The 21,824-nt window shown below is 66.8% G+C and overlaps 2 protein-coding genes across 2 annotated transcripts; one reads left to right on the plus strand and one right to left on the minus strand.

Moving 5' to 3' along the window:
* Nucleotides 1-99: 99 nt before the first annotated feature.
* CACNB3 (calcium voltage-gated channel auxiliary subunit beta 3) lies at nt 100-4,964 on the minus strand. The gene is made up of 13 exons (XM_083881027.1): nt 4,868-4,964; nt 3,748-3,870; nt 3,543-3,665; nt 3,351-3,466; nt 3,220-3,284; nt 3,109-3,128; nt 2,788-2,868; nt 2,535-2,593; nt 2,341-2,450; nt 2,103-2,254; nt 1,930-2,025; nt 1,687-1,836; nt 100-1,232 (listed from the first exon to the last, which is right to left on the minus strand). Exons 1-13 carry the CDS (start codon nt 4,907-4,909, stop codon nt 948-950), a joined length of 1,422 nt encoding a protein of 473 aa, XP_083737153.1. The 5' UTR covers nt 4,910-4,964; the 3' UTR covers nt 100-947.
* Nucleotides 4,965-8,922: 3,958 nt separating this feature from the next.
* Nucleotides 8,923-20,784, plus strand: ADCY6 (adenylate cyclase 6). The gene is made up of 22 exons (XM_083881099.1): nt 8,923-9,019; nt 9,858-10,692; nt 12,202-12,351; nt 12,439-12,560; nt 12,669-12,780; nt 12,847-12,974; nt 13,555-13,713; nt 13,802-13,943; nt 14,023-14,151; nt 14,623-14,648; nt 14,750-14,897; nt 15,519-15,616; nt 15,698-15,785; nt 15,860-15,976; nt 16,057-16,215; nt 17,193-17,368; nt 17,450-17,479; nt 18,000-18,129; nt 18,665-18,928; nt 19,596-19,800; nt 20,351-20,475; nt 20,558-20,784. The coding sequence occupies exons 2-22, from the start codon at nt 9,859-9,861 to the stop codon at nt 20,684-20,686; spliced, it is 3,471 nt and encodes a 1,156-aa protein (XP_083737225.1). The 5' UTR covers nt 8,923-9,019; nt 9,858; the 3' UTR covers nt 20,687-20,784.
* Nucleotides 20,785-21,824: the final 1,040 nt, after the last annotated feature.

The following is a 21,824-nucleotide window of genomic DNA, read 5'->3' on the forward strand; positions in this document are numbered from 1 at the left end:
GGTGCTCAGCACCCACCAGCACTGTCCCTCCTGCCCCTCAGACCGTGTCCCCCATGTCCCCTCCACAGACACGGACACCAGCACCTCTGAGCACTCGTGTGTTTCTGAAACCACTTACAGGGAAATCAGTGCTTTCTACAAAAGAAATTATAACAAATCTGTGGCCCCCACCCCGTGCCCCCCCCTCCCCACCAGTAATGGCCCCGGGGGGGGCTCAGCCCACGCCAGGACCCCCGGCCGAGGGCAGTGGGCGCTGTATTTACAGGACTCTGTGGTGACGTGCGGTGACAGCATGGGCAGGGGGCGACATCGGGTTTGGGGCAGTGGGTGCAAGCGTGGAGCAGCCCCCACACCCCGTGCAGCCCCCCCCATCTGTCCTCCCCAGCCCGGGGGCGGGAGGGGGGTGGCTGCGGTGGCCGGGGCGGGGGGAAATCGGTGCGGAGCGAAGCGAGTGGAGTGACCCACTCCTCCCGGGGGTCCCATGCAGGGGTGAGGAGGGGGCAGGCCGGGTCCCGGGGGTGAACAGGCACCTTCTCTTTCTTCCTCGGGTCTGTGCGGGGTGAGGGATGCTGCTACAACTGCCCCGCCTCCTTACCTCCCCTTTTCTGCAGGGGGGGCACCCTCTCTCCATTGGCAGCTGCCCTGCAGGGAATGAGCCAACCTGTGATGCAGGGCCCGGGGCGGGGACACTGAGGCAGGACAAAGGCGTGTGTCTGTCCCCGGGTTCCCCAGACCTTCGGCGGGGAGTCCCAGGGCCTCCTGGCCGCCGGCCCTCCCCTCCCCGCGCTGTGCTTATGGCTGAAGACGTGCCCGGGGGCCCGGGCCAGAGGAAGCTGCCGGTGCGGAGTTCGATTGTCTGAGCACCCCCAGCGCGGGGCTGGGGCGAGGCGGGGAGCGCCCGGGGTCTGGGGGGGCCGGGTCCCAGCCGTGGCCCCCCCTCCCCACCGCTAATAGCTGTCCTTGGCCCAGGGCCGGCTGCGCTGCCAGTTCCTGTCATGGTTGCGCTCGCTCGGGCGCTCCGGCGTGCCGGGGCCGCTGCCGTGGTGCCGGTGGGGCTGGTACAGGTCGGGATAGGGGTCCCCGTACTCCTCCTCCTCCTCCAGGTGCCGCGAGCTGCGCTGGGATGTGGCTCCCCAGGGCTGGGGCGAGGTGTCCCCCGCCTCATCCGATGGCATCAGGCTGTCGTGCTCCAGCGGCGAGTGCTCGCCCCGCTCGCCCAGCAGCTGCTGGCTCTGCGGGCAGGGCAGGGAGGGGCGGTGGGGGCTGCCTGTGCCCCTCCCCCGGCCCTGGCACCCCGTGCTGGGTCCCCGGGGGAAGCAGGGAGGGGGCTGTGTGTCCCGCACTCCGTCTGTGGACCCCCAACTGTCCATAGGGAGCAGGGAGGGGGCTGGGGAGCTGCGTGTCCCCTCCAGCCTGGACACCCCAGTGCTGGGTCCCCATGAGGAGCACAGAACGGGGCTGTGTGTCCCCCCAGTTCTGACCTGTGCACCCCCCACCCTGTTCTGGGGACCCCTGAACCAACTGCCCGTGGGGAGCAGGGAGGGGGCTGTGGGGACAGTGTGGGGGGCTCTGTGGCCACCCCTGTGCTGAGTCCCCATGGGGACAGTGGGGGATTGTGTGTCCCCCCCATGCCCTCCCCCGTGTGGCAGTTGCCATTGGGGAGCAGGGAGGGGGTCATGGGGTTACCTGCAGGCCTGGGAGTCCGGTGGGTGAGGGGACAGTGTGGGGGGCGTGTGGTGGGTGGTGCGTGGCACGCCAGTAAACCTCCAGGTACTCAGCCAGGTGCTCACAGGCGTCCTCCAGCTGGTTCTCATCCAGGATCACATCAAAGAGCTCCTGGGGGGGGGGGGGGGGGGCAGGTGAGAGGGGTCAGGGAGGGCTCCAGGTTCCCCCCAGGCATCCCCAGGACAGGGGGACAGGCTGGCTCACCGGGGGACACTGCACCAGCTTGTCAGCTGCCATCATCTGCACATTGAGGTGCTTCACCTGGGACTTGCCCCTGGACTTGATGAGCCGCTGCAAGACCTGGGGAGGGGACAGGGGAGTGACAGCACCACGGGGGGGCAGCCAGGACCCTCCCCAGAGCCGTGGTCACCCCTCACCTTGGGGGAGGACACCTTGACGTAGACAATGATGGGTGCCAGGGAGGTCTTGGCCAGCTGGGCTGGGTGGTTGATGGTGTCAGCGTCCAGCACCACCAGCTGCAGGGACTTGGCCAGCTCAAAGATGCGTTCAATCTCACTCTGCACCTCGGCTAGGGGGGCACGAGGGGGGCTGTGTCAGGCTGGGCTGGCCCAGGGAGGGGATCCCTGCACCCTCAGGGTGAGCCTGGCCCCTCACCAATGCTGGAGCGAGTGGTGGAGCGCTCCAGGATCGCCTGCTTGCCCAGGTTGTTGAGGATGGAGCGCTTGGCCAGGGACAGGTCAGCTGTGATGTGGGTGATGGAGATCCTGGGGAGCACAGGGACGCACTGAGCACCTGGGCACCTGCAGGCCGTGGCAGGAGGGGCGTTCTGGGTGGGGTGGTGGACTCACCTGCCATCGAATCTGTGCTTGAGGAAGTCGAAGAGGGCTTTCTGCATCATGTCGGTGACCTGCCGTGGGGCCGCCAGCCCGGTGAGCCGCGGCAGATGGCACCAGCAGGGAGGTGGCAGCTGCTCTGCCCCCTGCCAGCCGCCCTCGGCCCCACCATCTGCCTGCTGCCAGCACACGGTGGGCAGGGAAGGGACAAGGGCCACAGGCCACCACCCTGAGGGCACGAAGAGACCACCCTGCATCCCCTCCATACCTCATATCCTTTCAGCGAGGGCCCCACCAGCACCACGGGCCGCATGGAGGGGACCACGTCGTAGGGTGGGATGTGCTGAGTCTGTAGGGACACACGGGGGGGTGTCAGTGCCCTGTGCGCCCACCCCCAGCCAGGAAGGGTTCAACAAGCCCATTCCAGAGTCACAGCATCCTGGAGCCCTCCCAGCCCCATAACCCGGGAAAAGAGGGGGGTCTCTGCTCCCAGCTCACCCCAGAAACAGCCACTATTGGCCCTGCCTGCAGCCCCCTCCCCACCCACCCACCCCCCTGCCCAGGGCACAGCCCTGCACCTGGGACTCACCTGCTTCTGCTTCTGCTTGGCTTGGGGAGAGAAGAGACAGAGGTTGGTGACAGTAAAGAGGGGACCCCCTCAGGGTGCCCACGATTCCCCTGGGCCAAGATCTGCCCTTACCTAAGGAGGGGGGAGGCGATCGCCGGCTCCCGCTGTCGCCGAGGCCCGAGGCATTGCCAGCTCTCCTAGGGAACAAGGGGGTCAGCGAGTGTTGGGGGTCCCAGAGTGGGGCCAGGGGGTCCCATCCCTACCTGGCTTTCTGCTCCTGCTTGAGCCTCATGGCTTCCAGGCGCTGGGGGCTGGGGATGAAGGCGATGTCCCCCCCCTCCTTCACTAGGCGCCCGATCCACCAGTCATTGCTGTATTTCTGGGTGAGGACAGGGCAGAGGTTAGAACAGGGGAGGTCCCTGGCACTGAACAGAGCCCCCAGCACCCCAGCTGACCTCCTTGATGTGCAGGAAATCTTTGGCTTCGAAGTTGATGGCGGCTCCCTGCACTGGGCACTCCTCGTCCAGCGCCCCACAGTAGCTGACATTGGTGCGCACAGCGAAGGCGACCGGCTTGTGCTGGGGGTTTTGGGGGGTTATCAGCACCCCCGGGCCCCGACAGCACCCCCGGGCCGTGCCCCGGGTGTCTCCCCATCCATACCTTGGCCCTCTCGAGCTGCTGCTGAGCCTGGCTCTCCACCTCGCGCCGGGCGCCCTCACGGTCCTCTTCCAGGGACACGTCGGAGTCCAGGGACGGGCGGCTGGTGTAGGAGTCCGCCGAGCCCTGGGGGAGCGGGGCTGAGTGCGGGGGGCTGTGAGGGGAACCCCCACAAAGCGGGACCTCGTGCTGAGCCTCCGGAGGGGCCCCTACTGACTCTCCTCCAGCTCTCGGGGGTCTGGGGTGGCATCAAGCCGAGTGTGTTATGGGGCATCACCAGCACAGCCGCCCTGGGGGGCAGCCCCATGTGCTGGGGGAGTTATGGGGGACACCCCCGCAGCCCCAGGGATGGGGAGATAACCCCTGTCACTCTGAGATGTGGATCTTGCCCCTGCCGCCCCCCACCCTGGGGTGCTCAGCCCAGCACCCCCGGCTCCCCTTCCCCGCCGCGCCGGTATTTACCCACCGCCCGCCGCGCCTGGAACAGGCGCAGAAGCTGCGGTGAAATATTTATAGGTCCCTGGATGTGGCTGAGCCCCCCCCGCCGCCCGGAGGCCCCCCGGGCCCTGCCGGGCTGAGCTCAGCGCCGCCCCCCGGTAACCTGCACATCCCTCCCCGCTCACACCGGGGGGGCCGGACACCCCCTCCCGCCCCCCCCGCGGGGAATGTGGTTCCAGCAGAGCCCCCCCCAACATGGCCTCCCCAGCACGGCCCCCCCGGCGGCGTCACCGCGCCCCGAGCATCCCCCACCCCCGGCATCCCCAGGATGGCTCCGCAGCGCTCCAGTGCGACACCCCCACCATCCCCAGTGAGACCCCCAGTGCAGCATCTCCATGCAAGACCCCCGCCCATGCAGCCCCCCCGGCCTGGAGCATCGGCCCCGTGGGGCCCCCGCTATCGGGATTTTCTCCCCATCTCATCCCGGGGGGGCCGAGAGCGGCGGCGGCTCGGAACAAAGGGCCGGGGGGCGGCACAGCATCCCCCGCCCCGGGCACGGATCCCCCCGGGGCTCGGCCCCCTCCTGCGCCATCACCACCCGGGGGGCGCAGCTCCCCCCAGACCCAGCACGGCCGCCCCCCCCGCACGGTCCCCCCGGTACCGCGGCCGGAACCGGAGCCGGTACCTCGTTGAGCAGGAAGGTAGCGCTGGAGTCAGAAAACGACATAGACGGGGCGAGCCGAGCCGAGCCGCCCGCGCCCCCCCCGCCCCGCTCCAGCGGCACCGGCTCCGGTTCCGGCTGCGGCTCGGGCTCCGGCTGGCCCTGCCCGCTCCGCCGCCGCCCCTCCCCGCCCCTCCCCGCCCCCGCCTCCCACCGCCCCCCCGGGCTCCCGGAGCCGCCCCCGCCGCTCAGCCCAGGGGCTGGGGGTGTGTGTGTGTGTTGGGGGTCGCCGTTCCCCCTTCCCGGTGCTGCCGGGGGGTTCCGGCCCCTCTCCGGTGGGGGCCCCGGGGGGGATGTGCTGGTCCCGGGCGGTCCCGGTGAGCTGAACCCGGCCGGGTCACCGGAGCGGCTCCCGGCGGTCCGGGCGGGGGGAGAGTTTGCTGGGAGAGCTCTGGGTGAGAGCGGAGTCCCGGGGCAGCGGCGGAGGGGCTGTGCGGCCTCCCGCGGGGCGCGGCCCGGGGGGTCCCGGTGGGTACCTCCATGCTCGGTGCAGCGGCTCCGGTCCTGCCCCGCGCCGGCAGCAGCCCGGTCTGCAGGGCGAGCCCTGCGGCGGGGCCGGAGCCGCTCCCGCCCCCCCGCCGCGCCCCCCCCGCCCCCGGGGAGGGGGGCAGCGACGGGCCCCGGGGGACCGGCCCGGCCCGCCCCGTTACCGAGCGCCGGGACCGGCCCGGGACTGCCCACGGCCGGCCCGGGGACACCGGGCAGCGCTCGGCGGGGCGGGGGCTGCGGACAGCGGACACCCGCACCGGGCACCCGGCTCTGAGCACCGGCCCCGGTACCGGCACACGGCACTGAGCCCCGGCCCCGGTACCGGCACCCGGCTCTGAGCACCGGCCCCGGTACCGGCACACGGCACTGAGCACCGGCCCCGGTACCGGCACACGGCACTGAGCACCGGCCCCGGTACCGGCACACGGCGGGACCCGGCCGGGCCCTCTCCGAGGTGCTGAAGGGGCCGCGCCGGGAGCCGGGCCGGGTCCGGGGTCCCCGGGGGTACCGGAGCACCGGAATACAGGTGTTACCCCACGAGGGATGCTCGGGCCGCTCTGCGCCTCCCGGGGCCGCCCCGACAGAACCCCCCGCCCTCCGCGGGGCCTCCCGGTACCGCTTAGCCGCCGGTGGCCGGGGAGGGGGCGCAGCTCGGGGCCGGAGGGAACCGAAGCACGGGCTGGGGAGCTCCGGGCCTGTCCCCGGTGCTGGGTGCGGGAGCGGCGGGGGAGCCCCGCGGTCCCCCCACAGCCCCCCCGGCCCGTTCCCCGTGCGCTGCCTCAGTTTCCCGGGGCCGCCCCCCGCGCCGCAGTGCCGGTGCCCGCCGCCGGCCCGGCCCTGACGCAGCACTCGCTATTTTTAGCCGCGGGGAGCGGCTGTTGCGATGCCACCGGCGCCCGGTGCCGGCGCCCAGCCCCGGTCCCGGGGGAGCGGCGGGGCGGGGGCGGCCCCGGCTCCCCCCAGTGCGGAGGGTGAGGCGGGAGATGCTCGGCCGCTCCCCACCCCAGTCCGTGCTTTAATGCGGAGCCGCAGCAGCGGCGGGCCCGGGGCTGCCCCGCCCCGGTGCCGGTGCCGGTGCCGGCCCGCTCACCTGCCTGCGGAGGATGCTGGAGGTGGTGTCGGACGAGGTGCTGCCGTCCGAGCGCTTGAAGCGGCTCTTGCGCTTCGGGAGCCTCCGGGGGCTCTGCGGGGAGAGCGGGCGGTGAGCACCGGGCGGAACCGAACCGAACCGAACCGAACCGGGCCGCGCGGGCTCCGCCGCGGCCGGGACGGCTCCGCTCTGCTCACCTGGAAGGAGCCGGAAGCGTCAGGCTGGGCCGGGGCGGACATCCCCGGCGGCGCCCAGCGGAGCCCCGGCGATGCCGGCGGGGCCGCCCCGCACCGGACCGCGGCGCTCCGCGGGGAAGGGCCGCGCTGCCGCCGCCGCCGCCGCCGCGCTCCGCATCACACGGGGCCGCCGGGGCGTCCCGGCCGTCCCCGCCCCCGCCCGCCCGCCCCCGCGCCCATCCCCATCCCCATCCCCATCCCCGTGGCGACCGCTCCGCGCCCCCGCAGCCGGGCAGCCGCGCCGGGGAGCACCGGGAGCGGACCCTGCCCACAACCCGCAGTGCTGCGGCGATCGGCCGCGCGGGACCGGGGAAAAGCAGCCCCCCGGGGCCGCCGCGGCCCTGCCCACGCGTGTGCGGGGATGCGGGAGGCCGAGCCCCTCCGCCCGCGTCCCACCGGGACGGCTCCTGCAATCGCCGTGCCCCTTCCACGGTGTTTATTGTGCATCATCCCCCCACACGGGGTTACCCCCTAAAGACCCCGCGTGGGGCAGGTGGGCTCTGGGGAAACGCAGCCCACCCTCCCCTCGCCCCGTGTCCCCCCGTGCCCACGGGGGCCGCCGGTCCCGGCGCTGCAGCATCCCCGGACCGGGGGGGGCAGAACGGCACCGGGAGTGGACTGGGAGCCCCCCGGAGCCCCAGCACGGTTCCCCCCATCCCCCGCGCGGCGAGACTTCCGCGTGGGGCCTCAGGGACACGGCCCCGCCGGCGGCTCCTAATTAATGATTAATCAGCGCTCCCCGGGGCCCGGCGCCGCCGCCGCTGCGGGGGAGGGACGGGGGGGCACCGGGAGGTTCTGCACGGGGGGAGGGAGGGCAGGGCCCGTCCCACGCTCACCCGTGGGGAAGGGGCGGGTGGGGACCCGAGTGAGGGGGTGCCTCGTGCCAGGCTGGGGGTGAGGGTGTGAGGAAATGTGGGGGCGTCTGCAAGGGGTGTGTGTGTGTGTGTGCATACACGGGGGCTGTGGGTGTGTAAGGGGCGTGTAAAGGTGAGGTGAGTGCAAGGGGCTGTGATTGTGTGTAAGGGGTGTGTGTGCAAGGACTGTGTATGAACGGAGGGTGGTGTGTGTAAGGGCTGTGTATGTGTAAAGATGTGTGTGCAAGGTGTGTGTGTGTGTGCATACAAGATGCTGTGGGTGTGTAAGGGGTGTGTAAAGGTGAGGTGAGTGCAAGGGGATGTGATTGTGTGTAAGGGGTGTGTGTGCAAGGATGGTGTGTATGAACGTGGGGTGGTGTGTGTAAGGGCTGTGTATGTGTAAAGGTGTGCGTGCAAGGGGTGAGTGTGCGTGTGTGTGCAAGGGAGTGTGTATGAAGTGTGTAGGGTGTGGATAAGGAGGGTGCGTGTCCCATGTGTGTGCAAGGGCTGTGTGTGCAAGCTGTGTGTGTGCACCTGCACTCTTGTGCACACTGCTGTACCTGAGGGGTGCACAGGTGTGTGAACACGGGCATTCGTGTGTTTGCACACGAGTATAGAGGAGCTGATGTGTGAGTGTATAACGGGGATACCCGAGTGTGCAAGGGTGTGTGTGTGTGCAAAGGCGTGTAAATGTGCAAGGAGGGTGTGTATGTGCAATATCTGCATGTGTGGCACGGAAATGTGTGTGCAAGGGTTTGTGTTCTCGTGTGTGTGCGTGTGCAAGAGGAATGTTTGTGCATGTAGAGGTGCGTGCAAGGCTGTGGGTGCACGCCACGGGTGTGCAGGGGGATTTATGCGCGTGTAAACACACACATGTGTGTGCAACACGCGTGTGCCAGGGTGTGCAAGGCGTGCAAGGGGGGCACGGGATGGGCACGAGGCAGGTGTGCAGGGGAAGGGCACCGGGGGCACTGGGGTGGGCGTGCAAGTGACACGCTCGGGGGGCTGTGCGGACGCGGGGGGCCCGGGAGGTGCGGACACCGGGGGGGGCCCGGCCGCGCGTGTCCCCGCCGTCCCCGCCATGTCGGTGCGTGTGTTCGTGTCCGTGCCCGCGCGCGTGTGCGCGGCCCCGGGGGTGCGAGTCCGCCCCCGCCGCTCCGGGCCGTACCGGGCCGTTCCCGCCGCCGCCGCTGCGCCTTTAAGGCCGCCGGCCGGGAGCGCCCGGGAGCGGATCCGGGCGGGGGGGGGGGAGGGGGGGCGGGCACCGGCCGGGGCGGGCCGGGGCTGCGCGGCCGCGACCGGGACCGGGGCCGCCACCGCCACCGGGGGCCCGGCCTGGGCGCGGGATGGGGCGGCGGGGACGCGGCGCGGCCGCCGTGTAGAAGCGGGCGGCGGCGGGGCCGTGGCGGGGCGCGGGGCCCCGCGGGCGGCAGCGCCGGAGGCGGAGGTGAGCGGGGCCGCTCGGGCGCTCCGGGAGCGGCGGGAGAGGCGGCGGGGGGGGGGTGGATCGGGGCGGCGGCGGCGGCGGGGATCGGGACCGGCACCGGGATCGGGACTGGGATCGGGACTGGGATCGGGGCTGGGGGGGCGACACCGGGCCGGGCCCCCGGGCGGCGGGAGCGGTGCGGCCCCGGGGGCTGCGCGGTGCTCGGGGGGGTCCGGTGCGGCGGGAGCTGCCGGTGCGGCGGCCGGAGGGCGCTGGTGGGTCCCGGTGTACGGGCCGGGCTCGGCGGGGCTCCCGGAGCGGGGAGGGAGGAGGGAGGCGGCCGCCGCCACCGGGGCCGGCCCTTCCCGGTGGCCATTCTCCTCCGCTGCTCGCCCGGGGCAGGGACCGGCTGCCACGTCCCGGCTGGTTCCCGGTGCCCCGGGGCGGCCGTGCCCGGTACAGCCCGTTGGCCGCCGTTCAAGACAAACAGGGCCGGGACGCCCGGGTCGGTCCCAGCTTTGTCGCAGGTCGCTGCACCGGGAAGGGCGGGCTCGGGGCGGCCTCGGCAGAGCCACACACTGGGCACCGGGACACCGGGACCCAACACCGGGAGCTGTGCACCAGGATTGTGGCACCGGGCACCCAGCCCCGGGACACTGGGGCACCGGGAACCGGCACTGGCCATTCCCACAGGGGCCATGGGTGTAGTGGGAGAGCTGAGACTGGGGCTCTGCATCCCCCAGGGTGGCAGTGGGGACATCAGGACCCTCCACTCCTTGTCCACCCCCGTGGACACCAGGGCCCCTCTCGGGGTGTCAGGGTGGGGGACCCAGCGCTGACCCCTCCTCGATGCCCACAGCATGTCGTGGTTCAGCGGCATCCTGGTGCCCAAGGTGGACGAGCGGAAGACGGCATGGGGGGAGCGCAACGGCAAGAAGGGCCCCCGGCCCCGAGGCGGCCTCTGCGGCCCTCGCTACATGAGCTGTCTGCAGGACCCTGAGATGGAGCGGGGTGCGGGACCCCCCCGGGGGCTGCGCTGCACTTGGCAGGAGGATCATTACGGCAAGAAGGGGCCCGCGGGCGACCTGGGACTGAAATCAGTGGAGGCGGGCTTGGAGGACGGCGAGGCCAAGGCGCCGAAGGGAGCCGCGGGACACGGGGGGCGGCCATCGGCCGGCGAGTGCTGGCGGCGCCTGCTCCAGGTTTTCCGCTCCAAACGCTTCCAGTCGGCCAAACTGGAGCGGCTTTACCAGCGCTACTTCTTCCAGATGAACCAGAGCAGCCTGACGGTGCTGATGGGGGTGCTGGTGCTGGTTTGCGGGGTGATGCTGCTCTTCCTCTGCCTGCCCGGTACCCCGCACGTCCCGGCGGCCGCCGCGCTGGCCGGTGCCACGGCCCTGTTCCTGCTCCTCATGGTGCTGTGCAGTCGCAGCGCCTTCCCCCAGGACTACATGTGGGTGGTGAGCTACGTGGTGCTGGGGCTGCTGGCCGGGGTGCAGGCGCTGGGGACGGTGGCCGTGGCTCCCCGAAGCGCGGCCGAGGGCGTTTGGTGGAGCGTCTTCTTCATCTACATCACCTACACGCTGCTGCCCGTGCGGATGCGGGCGGCCGTGCTGGCCGGGGTGCTGCTCTCCGCCCTGCACCTCGCCATCGCCTGGCACCGCAACGCCGCCGACCCCTTCCTCTGGAAGCAGGTAGGGACACACCTGGGAGGGGCTGAGCCCGGAGGGTCCCGCCCTCCTGCAGGTGGGACCTCCGGTCCCTGAATGCCGCTCTGCAGATTTGGGATATTTGTTTTTGCACTTGATGTTTCTGCTGGTGGAAAGTTCTAGATGCAAGAGAGGCCCCTTGGCTACACGGGGATAGGGGAGGTGCCATGCTGGTGTCCCGTGGTGGGGCCTGGGGTCTCTACAGTGCCGGAGCCTCTGGGGATGGGATGGGGCCCCTCATCCCGGCACAGACCCACCATTGTGGGCTGCACCAGGAGGAAGGGGCACCCACAAAGCCCCCGTTGTAGGGCTGGCGGAAATCCCCGAGGAGGGACGCAAGTCCAGGGCACCAGGGCAGGGGGGTGGCTGTCACCCAGGGGGGCTGGGACACTGCCAGCGTCCCCTGTCCTGCCCCTCTGAGGTGGTGGGAACTCCCAGTGGGGTGCTGCTTGCACAGGCGGTGCAGAGGAGTCCCCCATGCCTAGGGCTGTGTGCTCCCAGCCCCAGCAGCTCCCCCTCCTTGAGCAAAGCCACTCGTCACCGTCACCCTCGCCCTGCCTGGCCAGAGCCGGGGCCACGTGCTGTCCCTGCGGGGCACAGGGCGAGGAACACAATGACATCCGAGGCCAGCGGGGTCACGGGAGGGGCCGGGCCCTGGGTAGGGTTCACCCCTTCAGGGCAGGAGTGATGGGGCTCCGGGGGGATGCAGAGGGGCCACGGAGGGGATGTGAGGCCTCTGCTCCCAGTGTCCCAGTGTGCTGGAGCGCTATAAATAGCCCTGGCCCCGGTCCCGGGGGATGGGGACGGGGGGAAACCGCAGCTCCCTCCGCAGTAATCTCCACTTTCTGACTTCCTCTGCTTCCCGAGGGCGTCCCCATGACCCCCATGCTCCAGGCCCCCATGTACCCCCGGCCTCGGGCTCCTGTACCCTTATATCCCCCCTGCTTTAGTTTTCTACATCCCCACAATCCCCATGTCTCCCCTGCCCTGGATCTCCAGGTCCTCCACATTGCCCCTATGCATGTCCCCTGTGCTCCAAGTCCCCTGTGCCACCCTACCCTGTGTCCCCAGACCCCTGTAATCCCCCTACCCTGTGTTCCCTTTGCCCTGCCTACCCTGTGTCCCCATGTCCCCTTTGCCCTCCCCACCCTGTGTCCCCAGGTCCCTGCATCCCCCTGTTCCTGGTTTCCCACAGCCCCAAGTCCCCCATGTCCCTGCAGACCTCTGGTCCTGTTTTCCCACATCCTGTAGTGCCCAAATGCCACAACCCTGTCCCCTGCATCTCCATGTCCTACATCCTCCCTGCCCCGTGTCCCAGAACCCCTATGTCCTTGAGCCCCCATGTTCCCATACCCACATCCTTCTCTTTGCAGCCCCCTCTTCTCCCCTTAGCAGCACCCATCGCACCAAAGCCAAGGTTCTGTGGTGCAGAGGAGGGTGGCAGAGCTGGCTGGGGGTCCTCAGGTGGTCACACTGAGCCCTCCTCCCCCCCAGCTCAGCGCCAACGCCCTGATCTTCCTCTGCACCAACGTGGTGGGGGTCTGCACCCACTACCCGGCCGAGGTGTCGCAGCGCCAGGCCTTCCAGGAGACCCGTGGCTACATCCAGGCACGCCTGCACCTCCAGCGGGAGAACCGCCAGCAGGTGGGACAGGGGATCCTGGGGGTCCCTGTGCTGGGCTGGGGGTCCATCAGCACCCCAGCCCTGCTGATGGGACTGCTCTGGCTGCAGGAGCGGCTGCTGCTGTCAGTGCTGCCGCAGCACGTGGCCATGGAGATGAAGGAGGACATCAACACCAAGAAGGAGGACATGATGTTCCACAAGATCTACATCCAGAAGCATGATAACGTCAGGTACTGTGGGGACAGGGGTGCAGGCGAGGTTTGGGGGAGGCATCACCAGGGGAGGGTGTCTGGGGCAGTGTGTGGGCCGGCCCCAGCCCGTGCTCTTTCTCCTTGCAGCATCCTCTTCGCAGACATTGAGGGCTTCACCAGCCTGGCCTCGCAGTGCACGGCCCAGGAGCTGGTGATGACACTCAACGAGCTCTTTGCCCGCTTTGACAAGCTGGCTGCGGTGAGTAGAGGGGCTGGGGGACTTTGGGGGGTCCTGGAGCCCTCCTAACCTGCTCGTGCCCCCCAGGAGAACCACTGCCTGCGCATCAAGATCCTGGGGGACTGCTACTACTGCGTGTCGGGGCTGCCGGAGGCGCGCGGGGACCACGCTCACTGCTGTGTGGAGATGGGCGTTGACATGATCGAGGCCATCTCGTGAGTGGGGCAGAGCTGTGGGCTGTACCTGTCCCCAGTGCCACCACAGCTTGGGGGGCTGCACCTGACCCTGTTGTGCCCATCCCCTGGGCTGGCACATCTCCAGTGCCACCACAAGGCTGCATCCAGCCCTGGTGCTGGTGTGTCCCCAGTGCCATCATAATGTGAGGGGCCATGCCCGTCCCTTGGGCTGGCATGTCCCGAATTCTGAGGAGCCGTGTGCAGTACTGGTGTGTCCCAGGTGCCACTGCAAACTCTGGGGGGGCCTGCAATTTCCCCAGTTTTGGCAAGTCCCAGGTGCTGCCACAGTCTGGGGGATGGTTCCCATTCCTGGTGCTGGCATATCCCCAGTACTTGGCAGTCAGGGTCACAGTGCCATAGGGTGCCTCAGGGTGCCATGGGGTGCCTGGGTGTGCCATGGTGCCTCAGGTGCTTGTGAGTCCAGTGGTGCTTTGGGGTGCCTTGGGGTGCTGTAGTGTCTGGGAATCCTGAAATGCCAAGTGTTGCTTGGGGATACCTGAAGACACCTGGGGGTGCTGTGGGGTACCCGGAGGTGACACAGTGCCGGTCCCACCTGCAGGCTGGTGCGTGAGGTGACGGGGGTGAACGTGAACATGCGCGTGGGCATCCACAGCGGGCGGGTTCACTGCGGCGTCCTGGGGCTGCGCAAGTGGCAGTTCGATGTCTGGTCCAACGATGTCACCCTTGCCAACCACATGGAAGCGGGCGGCAAAGCCGGGTGAGCTGGGATGGAGGGGCTGGGCTGGGGTCTGGGGTGGGGGGTGCTGGGCAAGGAGGGCTCAGCATCTTCATCCCCTCGTCCCCAGGCGCATCCACATCACCTGGGCAACGCTGCAGTACCTGAACGGGGACTATGAGGTGGAGCCGGGCCACGGGGGCGAGCGCAACGCCTACCTCAAGGAGCACAACATCGAGACCTTCCTCATTGTCGGCTGCAGCCAGAAGCGCGTGAGTTGGGGGTCCTCTGGGGGGCAGCAGGGGCGTGGGAAAGCTGGGGTCACCCCCTCATGGCCGTGTCACCCTGCAGAAAGAGGAGAAAGCCATCTTGGCCAAGCTGCAGCGCACTCGTGCCAACTCCACCGAGGGGCTGGTGCCACGCTGGGTGCCCGAGCGCTCCTTCTCCCGCACCAAGGACTCCAAGGCCTTCCGGCAGATGGTGAGCAGCCCCGGGGAGGGCATTGGGCACGGGGGACCCACAGGACACCCACGGTGCTATCAGCCACTTGCTGCCCTTCCGTGGTTGTCAGTGGTTTCCCCAGCCCTGCCCGCAGACCTTGTGGCTTCCTCCTGCTGCCTGTGGGCCTCAGGGAGTTCCTGGGTGACCCCTGGTGCTCAGCAGACTTTGGAGATCCTTCTTGTTCTTATCAGTCCTGGGCACCCTCAGGGGTGTACCATCCTCACTGGTGTTAGATAACCGCCCTAGACCCATCCCTCCTCCCTTTGTGGACCCCTGGGATTGTCTTGTCCTTGCCAAGAACCGTTGGGGACCCCCCCACCCCATTTACCCCTGGAACTCTGTCCCCCATCCTGGGTGACCCTGGGGATGGCCCATGTCCCTGCCACTCATGAGGGTTGTCCCCATCCGTTCCAGTGTCTCTGACACCTCTGTCTCCCTTGTGTCTCTCAGGGCATTGATGACTCCAGCAAGGACAAGTAAGTGTTCTCATGCTGAGCTGCTGGGGGGGGATCATGACCAGCCCCTCCCTGGGGCAGAGCTGGGAGCCTGGGAGGGTACTGACCCCTCCATTCCCCAGCCGTGGTGCCCAGGAGGCCCTCAACCCCGAGGATGAGGTGGATGAGTTCCTGAGCCGGGCCATTGATGCCCGCAGCATCGACCAGCTCCGCAAGGACCATGTCAAGAAGTTCCTGCTCACCTTCCAGACCCCTGAGCTGGAGAAGAAGGTTGGGGGGCCCTCTTTTTCCCTTTGTTCTGGACCCACCGTTCCGTCTGCCTCTTGGAGTCCCCTCTGCCCTGGCCCCATCAACATCTTTGTCCTCCCATCTCTCCTCCATTCCTTGGGATCTTCTTTGTGCTGGTTTTATGATCCCTTCACCTTCTCAACCTTGTCCCCTCCATTCCATCCCCTGGGGTCCTCTCATCCCCCACCATACCATCCCCTGGGGTCCCTTCCCTGTATCCCATTCCCTGCATCCCTGGACTCCCCCCCATCCCATGCCCCAGGGTGCTCCTGTCCCCCTTTCCCCCACTTTCTGGGGTCCCCCCCTCTCCCTCCACCCCATTTCTTGCATGCCCGGGGGTTCCCCATTCCCCTCTATCCCACCCTTTGGGATTGCCCCTGTCCCCCTGCATCCCATCTTCTGGGATGTCCCCAGTTCCCCCCTCATCTGCATCCCATCCTCCCATTTCCCCCCATCCTGTCCGCCAGGTTCCCCGTGTTCCCCTCCACCCCATTCACTGGTGTCCCCTCAGTCCCGCCTCCATTCTTCCCCTGGGATCCCACTGGAGTTCCTGGGGTCCCCTCTCTATCCATCCAACCATCCCACCTCCCTCTGTCTCCTCAGTACTCCAAGAAGGTTGATGACCGTTTTGGTGGCTACGTGGCCTGTACCCTCCTTGTCTTCTGCTTCATCTGCTGCCTCCAAATCCTGGTGTTCCCCCAGTAAGTGCCACAACCCTCCCCCCCCCCCAAATACCAGCTCTGATCCATCAACCCCATCACTCACCTCCCACCTCTCCCCAGCTCCTCGCTGATGCTCGGGGTCTACGTCAGCATCTTCATCCTCCTTGCTGCCATCCTCTTCATCTGTGCCATCTACTCCTGCGTCACCGTGAGTACCTGAAGGTTGGGAGGGTTTTTTGGGGGGCTCAGCCATGCCTGACAGGCTCCTTGGTGCCCCCCCAGCTCTTCCCCACCGCCCTGCAGCAGCTCTCCCGCGGCATCGTCCAGTCCCGTGCCCGCAGCACCGGCATCGCCGTCTTCACCATCCTCCTCGTCTTCATCGCTGCCTTCGTCAACATGGTAGGGCCATGGGGGACTGGGGGGGGGGGGGTTTGGGGGGCTGTGGGGAGCTGTGGAGCTCATCCCTCTGGCCCCCCCAGTTCTCCTGCAGCCGTGTGGCCCTGCGGGACTGTGCTGCCCGTGAGCTCAATGTCACCCCCGGGTCGGTGGGGCCCTGTCAGCTCCGCGCCCTCAACTTCTCCTTGGGCTCCCCCACGGGCTCCTGCCACGGTGACGGGCTGGCCTGTGACTTCCCCGAGGTGAGCGGCTGTGGGCACTGCCTGCTGTGGGGCCGGGTTCCCACAGGGGTCACTGATGGTGTCAAGTGCTCCCTGGGTGCTGGCAGAGGGTCCCCATGGGGGGCAGTGTCCCCAGGAATGCTGGCATGGATCTCTGTAGGCATTGTGTCCCCAAGGGTGCTGGGCACGGGGTCCCCATGGGTGCCACGTCCCCCAGGGTGCTGTCACAGTGTTCCCAACATGCTGGCTCAGGGTCCCACAGAGGGCTCAGTATCCCCCAGAGTGCTGGCACTGAGTCCCCAGGGGTGCAGGGTGCCAGCACAGGGTCCCCACACACACATGGGGTGCTGGTACAGGTCGCTTGGGTCCAAGGTCCTCAGTGGGTGCTGGCACTGAGCCCTTGAGGTTGATGGGTGCTGGCACAGTGTCCCCAGGGGTGCAAGGTCCCTGTGGGCGTGGGGAGGTGCTGGGATTCTGGGGTGCTGCAGGAGTTCCAGGTGTGCTGCAGCGTTCCCAAGGGTGGAACTCAGTGTTCCCAAGGTTCCTGGAATGCTGTCTGGCATCCCTGGGGTGCTGCAGGAGTTCCTGGGGTCCCAGCTGGTGTTCCCAAGGTGGCAGGGGGATCCCCAGGGTGCCATTCAGAGTTCCTGGGGTACCATCCATGGTTCCTGCATGCCATCCAGGGTTCTTGGGGTGCTTCAGGAGTCCTGTGGTGCTGGCTCGTGTTCCCAGGGTTCCCTTGGGTGCCATCTGGGGTTCCCAGTGTGCTGCAGGTTACTGGGGCGCCATCAGGGGTTCCCAGGATGCCATCCAGCATTCCAGGGGTGCTCTCCAGGGTTCCCAGGGTGCTACAAGGATTCTTGGAATGCCAATTCTGGTTCCTGGGGTGCCACCTGGGGTTCCCAGGGTGCTGCAAAGATCCCAGGGGTGCCTTCTGGTGTTTCTGGGCACCATATGTGTTCCTGGGGTGCCGCTGCATCCCACCATGTCCGCCCCAGTACTTCAGCTACAGCGTGGTGCTCAGCCTGCTCGCCTGCTCCGTCTTCCTGCACATCAGTAGCATCGGGAAGCTGCTGCTCATGGTGGGCATCGAGGTCATGTTCCTGCTGCTGGTGGAGGGGCCTCACGCAGCCCTCTTTGACAACGCCGACCTGCTGGTCCTGGCCAACGCCCTGTGAGTGTCCCCGGTCCCCCAGGGGACCCCACCTTGGAGCCATGTCCCCACCCCACTGACCCCTGGCTCCTGTCCCCACAGGCCCTCCTTCAACGTGACCCAGGGAGAGTGGTGAGTGGGAAACTGGAGCCATTGGGGCCCTGGGCATAGGGGGGTGAGGGTGGGCAGAAGCAGGAGGGTCTCTTGGGGGTCTGTGTTGCGGTGTTGGGGGGTGGGTACAGCCTAAGGGGTCTCTTCTGGTGTGGGTTCAGCTGTGTGCAAATTTGGGGCTCCTTTGGGTGAGTGAGTGGATCTTTGGGGTCCACCATGCAGATTTAGGGTCCCTCGGATGGGAAAGTGAATGTTCGGGGTTCAGGTTTGGGGTTGCTGAATGGGGTCTGGGTGCATCTTGGGGGTCTGGGTGGATCTTTGGGGTCTGGGTGCAAGTTTTGGGTCTTTTTGGGTGAGTGGGTCAATCTTTGGGTTTTGGTGCATGTTTGGGGTTCCCCTGGGTGGGTGACTTGGTGTCCCCGGACTGGGTTGGTGGATCTTTGAGGTCTGGGTGCATGTTTGGGGTCTGGGTGCAGTTTGGGATCTCTGGGTGGGCTGGTTGGTCCCTCAGCCTGCCTCAGGGGTCCCGGGGGTCCTGCAGCCCAGCAGAAGGGAAGGTGGCCCTGCGCTATGTGACCCCCGTGGTCCTGGCCGTGTTCGCGCTCGCCCTGTACCTGCACGCGCAGCAGGTCGAGTCCACCGCCCGCCTCGACTTCCTCTGGAAGCTCCAGGTATGACCAAGGTGTGGGGGGCTGGGAACGTTTCCTGCATCCTGAAACTGGGACCGACCCCCTCCCTGCACCCCAGGACTGAGGTGACCACAGTGTCACTGTTGACCCCTTCCCGTACTCTGGGACAAGACTGACCCCTCTCTGCACCCCAGAACTGAGGTGGTTGTGGGATCAGGACTGACCCTGCTCCCTGGGGTTGGGGTGACCATGGGATGGGAACTGACTCTTCTCCTGCTCCCTGGGATTAGGATGACTGTGGGGCTGGAACCAACCCCTTCCTTGCACCCTGGGACCACGACTGACCCTCCTCTGCACCCCAGAACCGGGGCAGTCATGGGACAGGGACCAATCCAGGCCCAGGACCAACCCCCTCCCCACACCCTGACACCAGAGTGGCTGCAGGGCTGGGAGTGACCCTTTCCCTGCACCCAAGACTGGGGTGACCAGTGGGCAGGGACCAACCCCCTCTCCACACCCTGATGCTGGGGCGGCTGTGGGGTCCTGTGGCAGCTCCCACCTGGGTCTGTGCCCACAGGCAACGGGCGAGAAGGAGGAGATGGAGGAGCTCCAGGCCTACAACCGGCGGCTGCTGCACAACATCCTGCCCAAGGACGTGGCCGCGCACTTTCTGGCACGGGAGCGGCGCAACGACGAGCTCTACTACCAGTCCTGCGAGTGTGTGGCCGTCATGTTCGCCTCCATCAGCAACTTCTCTGAGTTCTACGTGGAGCTGGAGGCCAACAACGAGGGCGTGGAGTGTCTGCGGCTGCTCAACGAGATCATCGCCGACTTCGATGAGGTGCTGGAGCAGAGAAGGGGCAAGGGGAAGGGGGTGAATAGAGGTGAAGTGCACAAGGGATGGGGTGCAGTGGATGGGGTTTGTGGGGTGCTGGAGAGGCTGTGGAGCAGCGTGGATGAGGTTGTGGTGCAGGGAATGTGGTCACGGGGTGCTGGAAAGGCAGTGGAGGAGTGGGGATGAGTACGTCCTGTACTCCATCCTTGGAGAAGCCGTGGAGCAGCTCTCATGGAGCCACAGGAACAGGTGCAGGGCATGCTGGAGAGGCTGTGGAGCAGCGTGGATAAGGTGTACATGAATGGGGTGCAGGAAGATGGGGTGTTGGGGAGGCTGTGAAAGGGGTTTGGGGACAGGGTGCAGGAGACAGTGTGCACAGGGTGCTGGAGAAGCTGTAGAGAACCATGGATTAGGTGCAAGAAGGTGGGATGCACAAGGTATGGAGAGCCTGCAGAGCACCATGCTTGGGGACAGGGTGCAGGAGATGGTGTGCAGGGGGTGTTGGAGAGGTTGTGGAACACCATGGAGGAGGTTGGGGTGCAGGGGGTGTAGTCATGGGGTGCTGGAAAGGCCATGGAACAGCATTCACAGAGCCACAGCACAGGGTGCAGGATTTGGGGTACCCACTGCCCTGTCAAGATGCTGTGGGGGTGACCCCGCCCTGTCCCCCCAGATCATCAGCGAGCAGAAATACCGGCAGCTGGAGAAGATCAAGACCATTGGCAGCACCTACATGGCGGCGTCGGGGCTCAACGCGGCCACCTACGACCGCGAGGGCCGGAGCCACATCGCGGCGCTGGCCGACTACGCCATGCACCTCATGGAGCAGATGAAGTACATCAACGAGCACTCCTTCAACAACTTCCAGATGAAGATTGGTGAGCCCTTGCACATCCCTTGCAGGCCCCTCTGCACCTCCAGCCATGCCATGCTGTTGTTCATGGCTTTGTGCTTGGTGGCTCTTGCACCCCTTTTTTATCTCTAACCCGCCCTTTCCCAATCACCTCTTCTTTTTCTCTTTCATACCCCATTTTCCTCTCTCACACTCCCTTTTCCTTTTGCATCCCCTTTTCTCCCCTCCTGCCTTTTTTCCCCTCTTGCACCCCCTTTTCCCCCCCTCACTCCTTCCTTTTCCCTCCTCACCCCTTCCTTTTCCCCTCTCACCTGCCCTTTCCCCGCTCACCCCATCTTTTTCCCTCTTCACACCCCTCTTTTCTCTATCACCCCCTCCTTTTCCAATCTCACCTCCCCACTCCTTCTTTTCCCCTCTCAGCCCTCTTTTCCTCACCCCCTTTTCCCCTCTCACCTCCCCTTTTTCCCCCTTCACACTCCTCTTTTCCCCGTCACTCCTTTTCCAATCTCACCCCTTCCCTCCCCATTTCCCTGAGTGTGGGGGGCTGTCCCTGACTCTCAGCCGTGTCCCCCCAGGCCTGAACATGGGCCCAGTGGTTGCAGGGGTCATCGGGGCTCGCAAGCCCCAGTATGACATTTGGGGCAACACCGTCAACGTCTCGAGCCGCATGGACAGCACCGGGGTCCCCGACCGCATCCAGGTCAGTCAGGGCTGGGAGGGGCACAGGACATCCACCCAGAGACCCCCAAGGACCCCCTCTCACCCCCGTGTCCCCCCTCCAGGTGACAACAGACCTGTACCAGGTGCTGGCGGCCAAGGGCTACGTGTTGGAGTGCCGGGGGCTGGTCAAGGTCAAGGGCAAGGGGGAGATGACCACCTACTTCCTCAATGCGGGCCCTGGGGGCAGTTAGGGGGGTCCCCACGGTGTCCCCTCCCATGCCGGGGACTCCCCCAGCCTGTGCCGAGCTCAGGCCAAAAAAAAAAAAAAAAAAAAGGAAAAATCCCCAAATCCACATATTTAAAAATACAAAAAGGGAGAAATGGACACAAGGGAGGTGGTTGGGGGGTGTGGGGAGGTAACCCTGTGCCCCTCCTCCGTAGGTGTTTTAGGGGGTGTTTCCCAGCCCTGCACCGGGGTGGTTTTTTTTTGGGGGGGGGGGTTCATGGTAACCCCCATCCCTTTGCTGAAACCCCCCATGTGCCAAAGAGGGGAGATGGGCCCCCCCAGGAAAGGGACTGCAGGGGGTTTTGGGGGCGGGGGGATCCCCAGCCCCTTCCATGTGCCAAATTGAAGTGCCGCCTGCGGGGGGTGGGGAGGCGCAGGCCCAGCATCTCCGCAGCCCCCTCACCCCCCGGGGGTCCCAGCTCCCTCCGGGGGGGCTGTGGCGGGGAGGGGGGGGCAGACCCTCCCCCTTTTAAATGCAAAAAAAACCTAATGAAGTGACTTTTTTTTTTCTTTTTTTTTTTTCTTTTTTTTTTTTGAAGCAGTTTTGGGGCGGGGGGGGCTCAGCCCAGGGGGAGTGTGGGGGGCACTGGCCCCCCTCATCCCAGCGCAGACCTGAGGTACTTTGTCCTTCGTGTGTACAGATAAATTATATATAAAACACTTTGGATACGAGCTGTGGCCTGGCCTGTGGGGCGGAGGGCGGCCCGAGGGGCACACGGGAACCCCGGTTGGGAGAGGGCCCGGAATCCCGGGATCTCATGGGGAAAACACCGGGATCCCGGTGAGGAGGGGTCCCGGTGCGAGGGGGTCCTGGTGAGGAGGGGTCCCGGTAACGGAAGGAGGATGAGAAGTCGATTGGGAGGTACGGGCAACATCTTGAGATGCGGGGGGCTGCGGGACCCCGGTAAAAACGGATTTTAGAGGGGTTGGGGGAATCTCTCCGGTGTCCCGGAATGTTGGGGAACATACCAGAGTCCCAGGACAGAGATACACTGAGGTCCTGGTGAGGAGGGGGGGTCTCAGTGTGGAGAGATACCGGTATCCTGAGTGTCCCTGGGTGTCAGCGAGTAGAAGTGCCGGTAAGGAGGAGCTGAGAGGCCGGT

This window comes from Zosterops lateralis, assembly GCF_965231275.1.
Source record: "Zosterops lateralis genome assembly, chromosome: 32".
NCBI lineage: Eukaryota > Metazoa > Chordata > Aves > Passeriformes > Zosteropidae > Zosterops > Zosterops lateralis.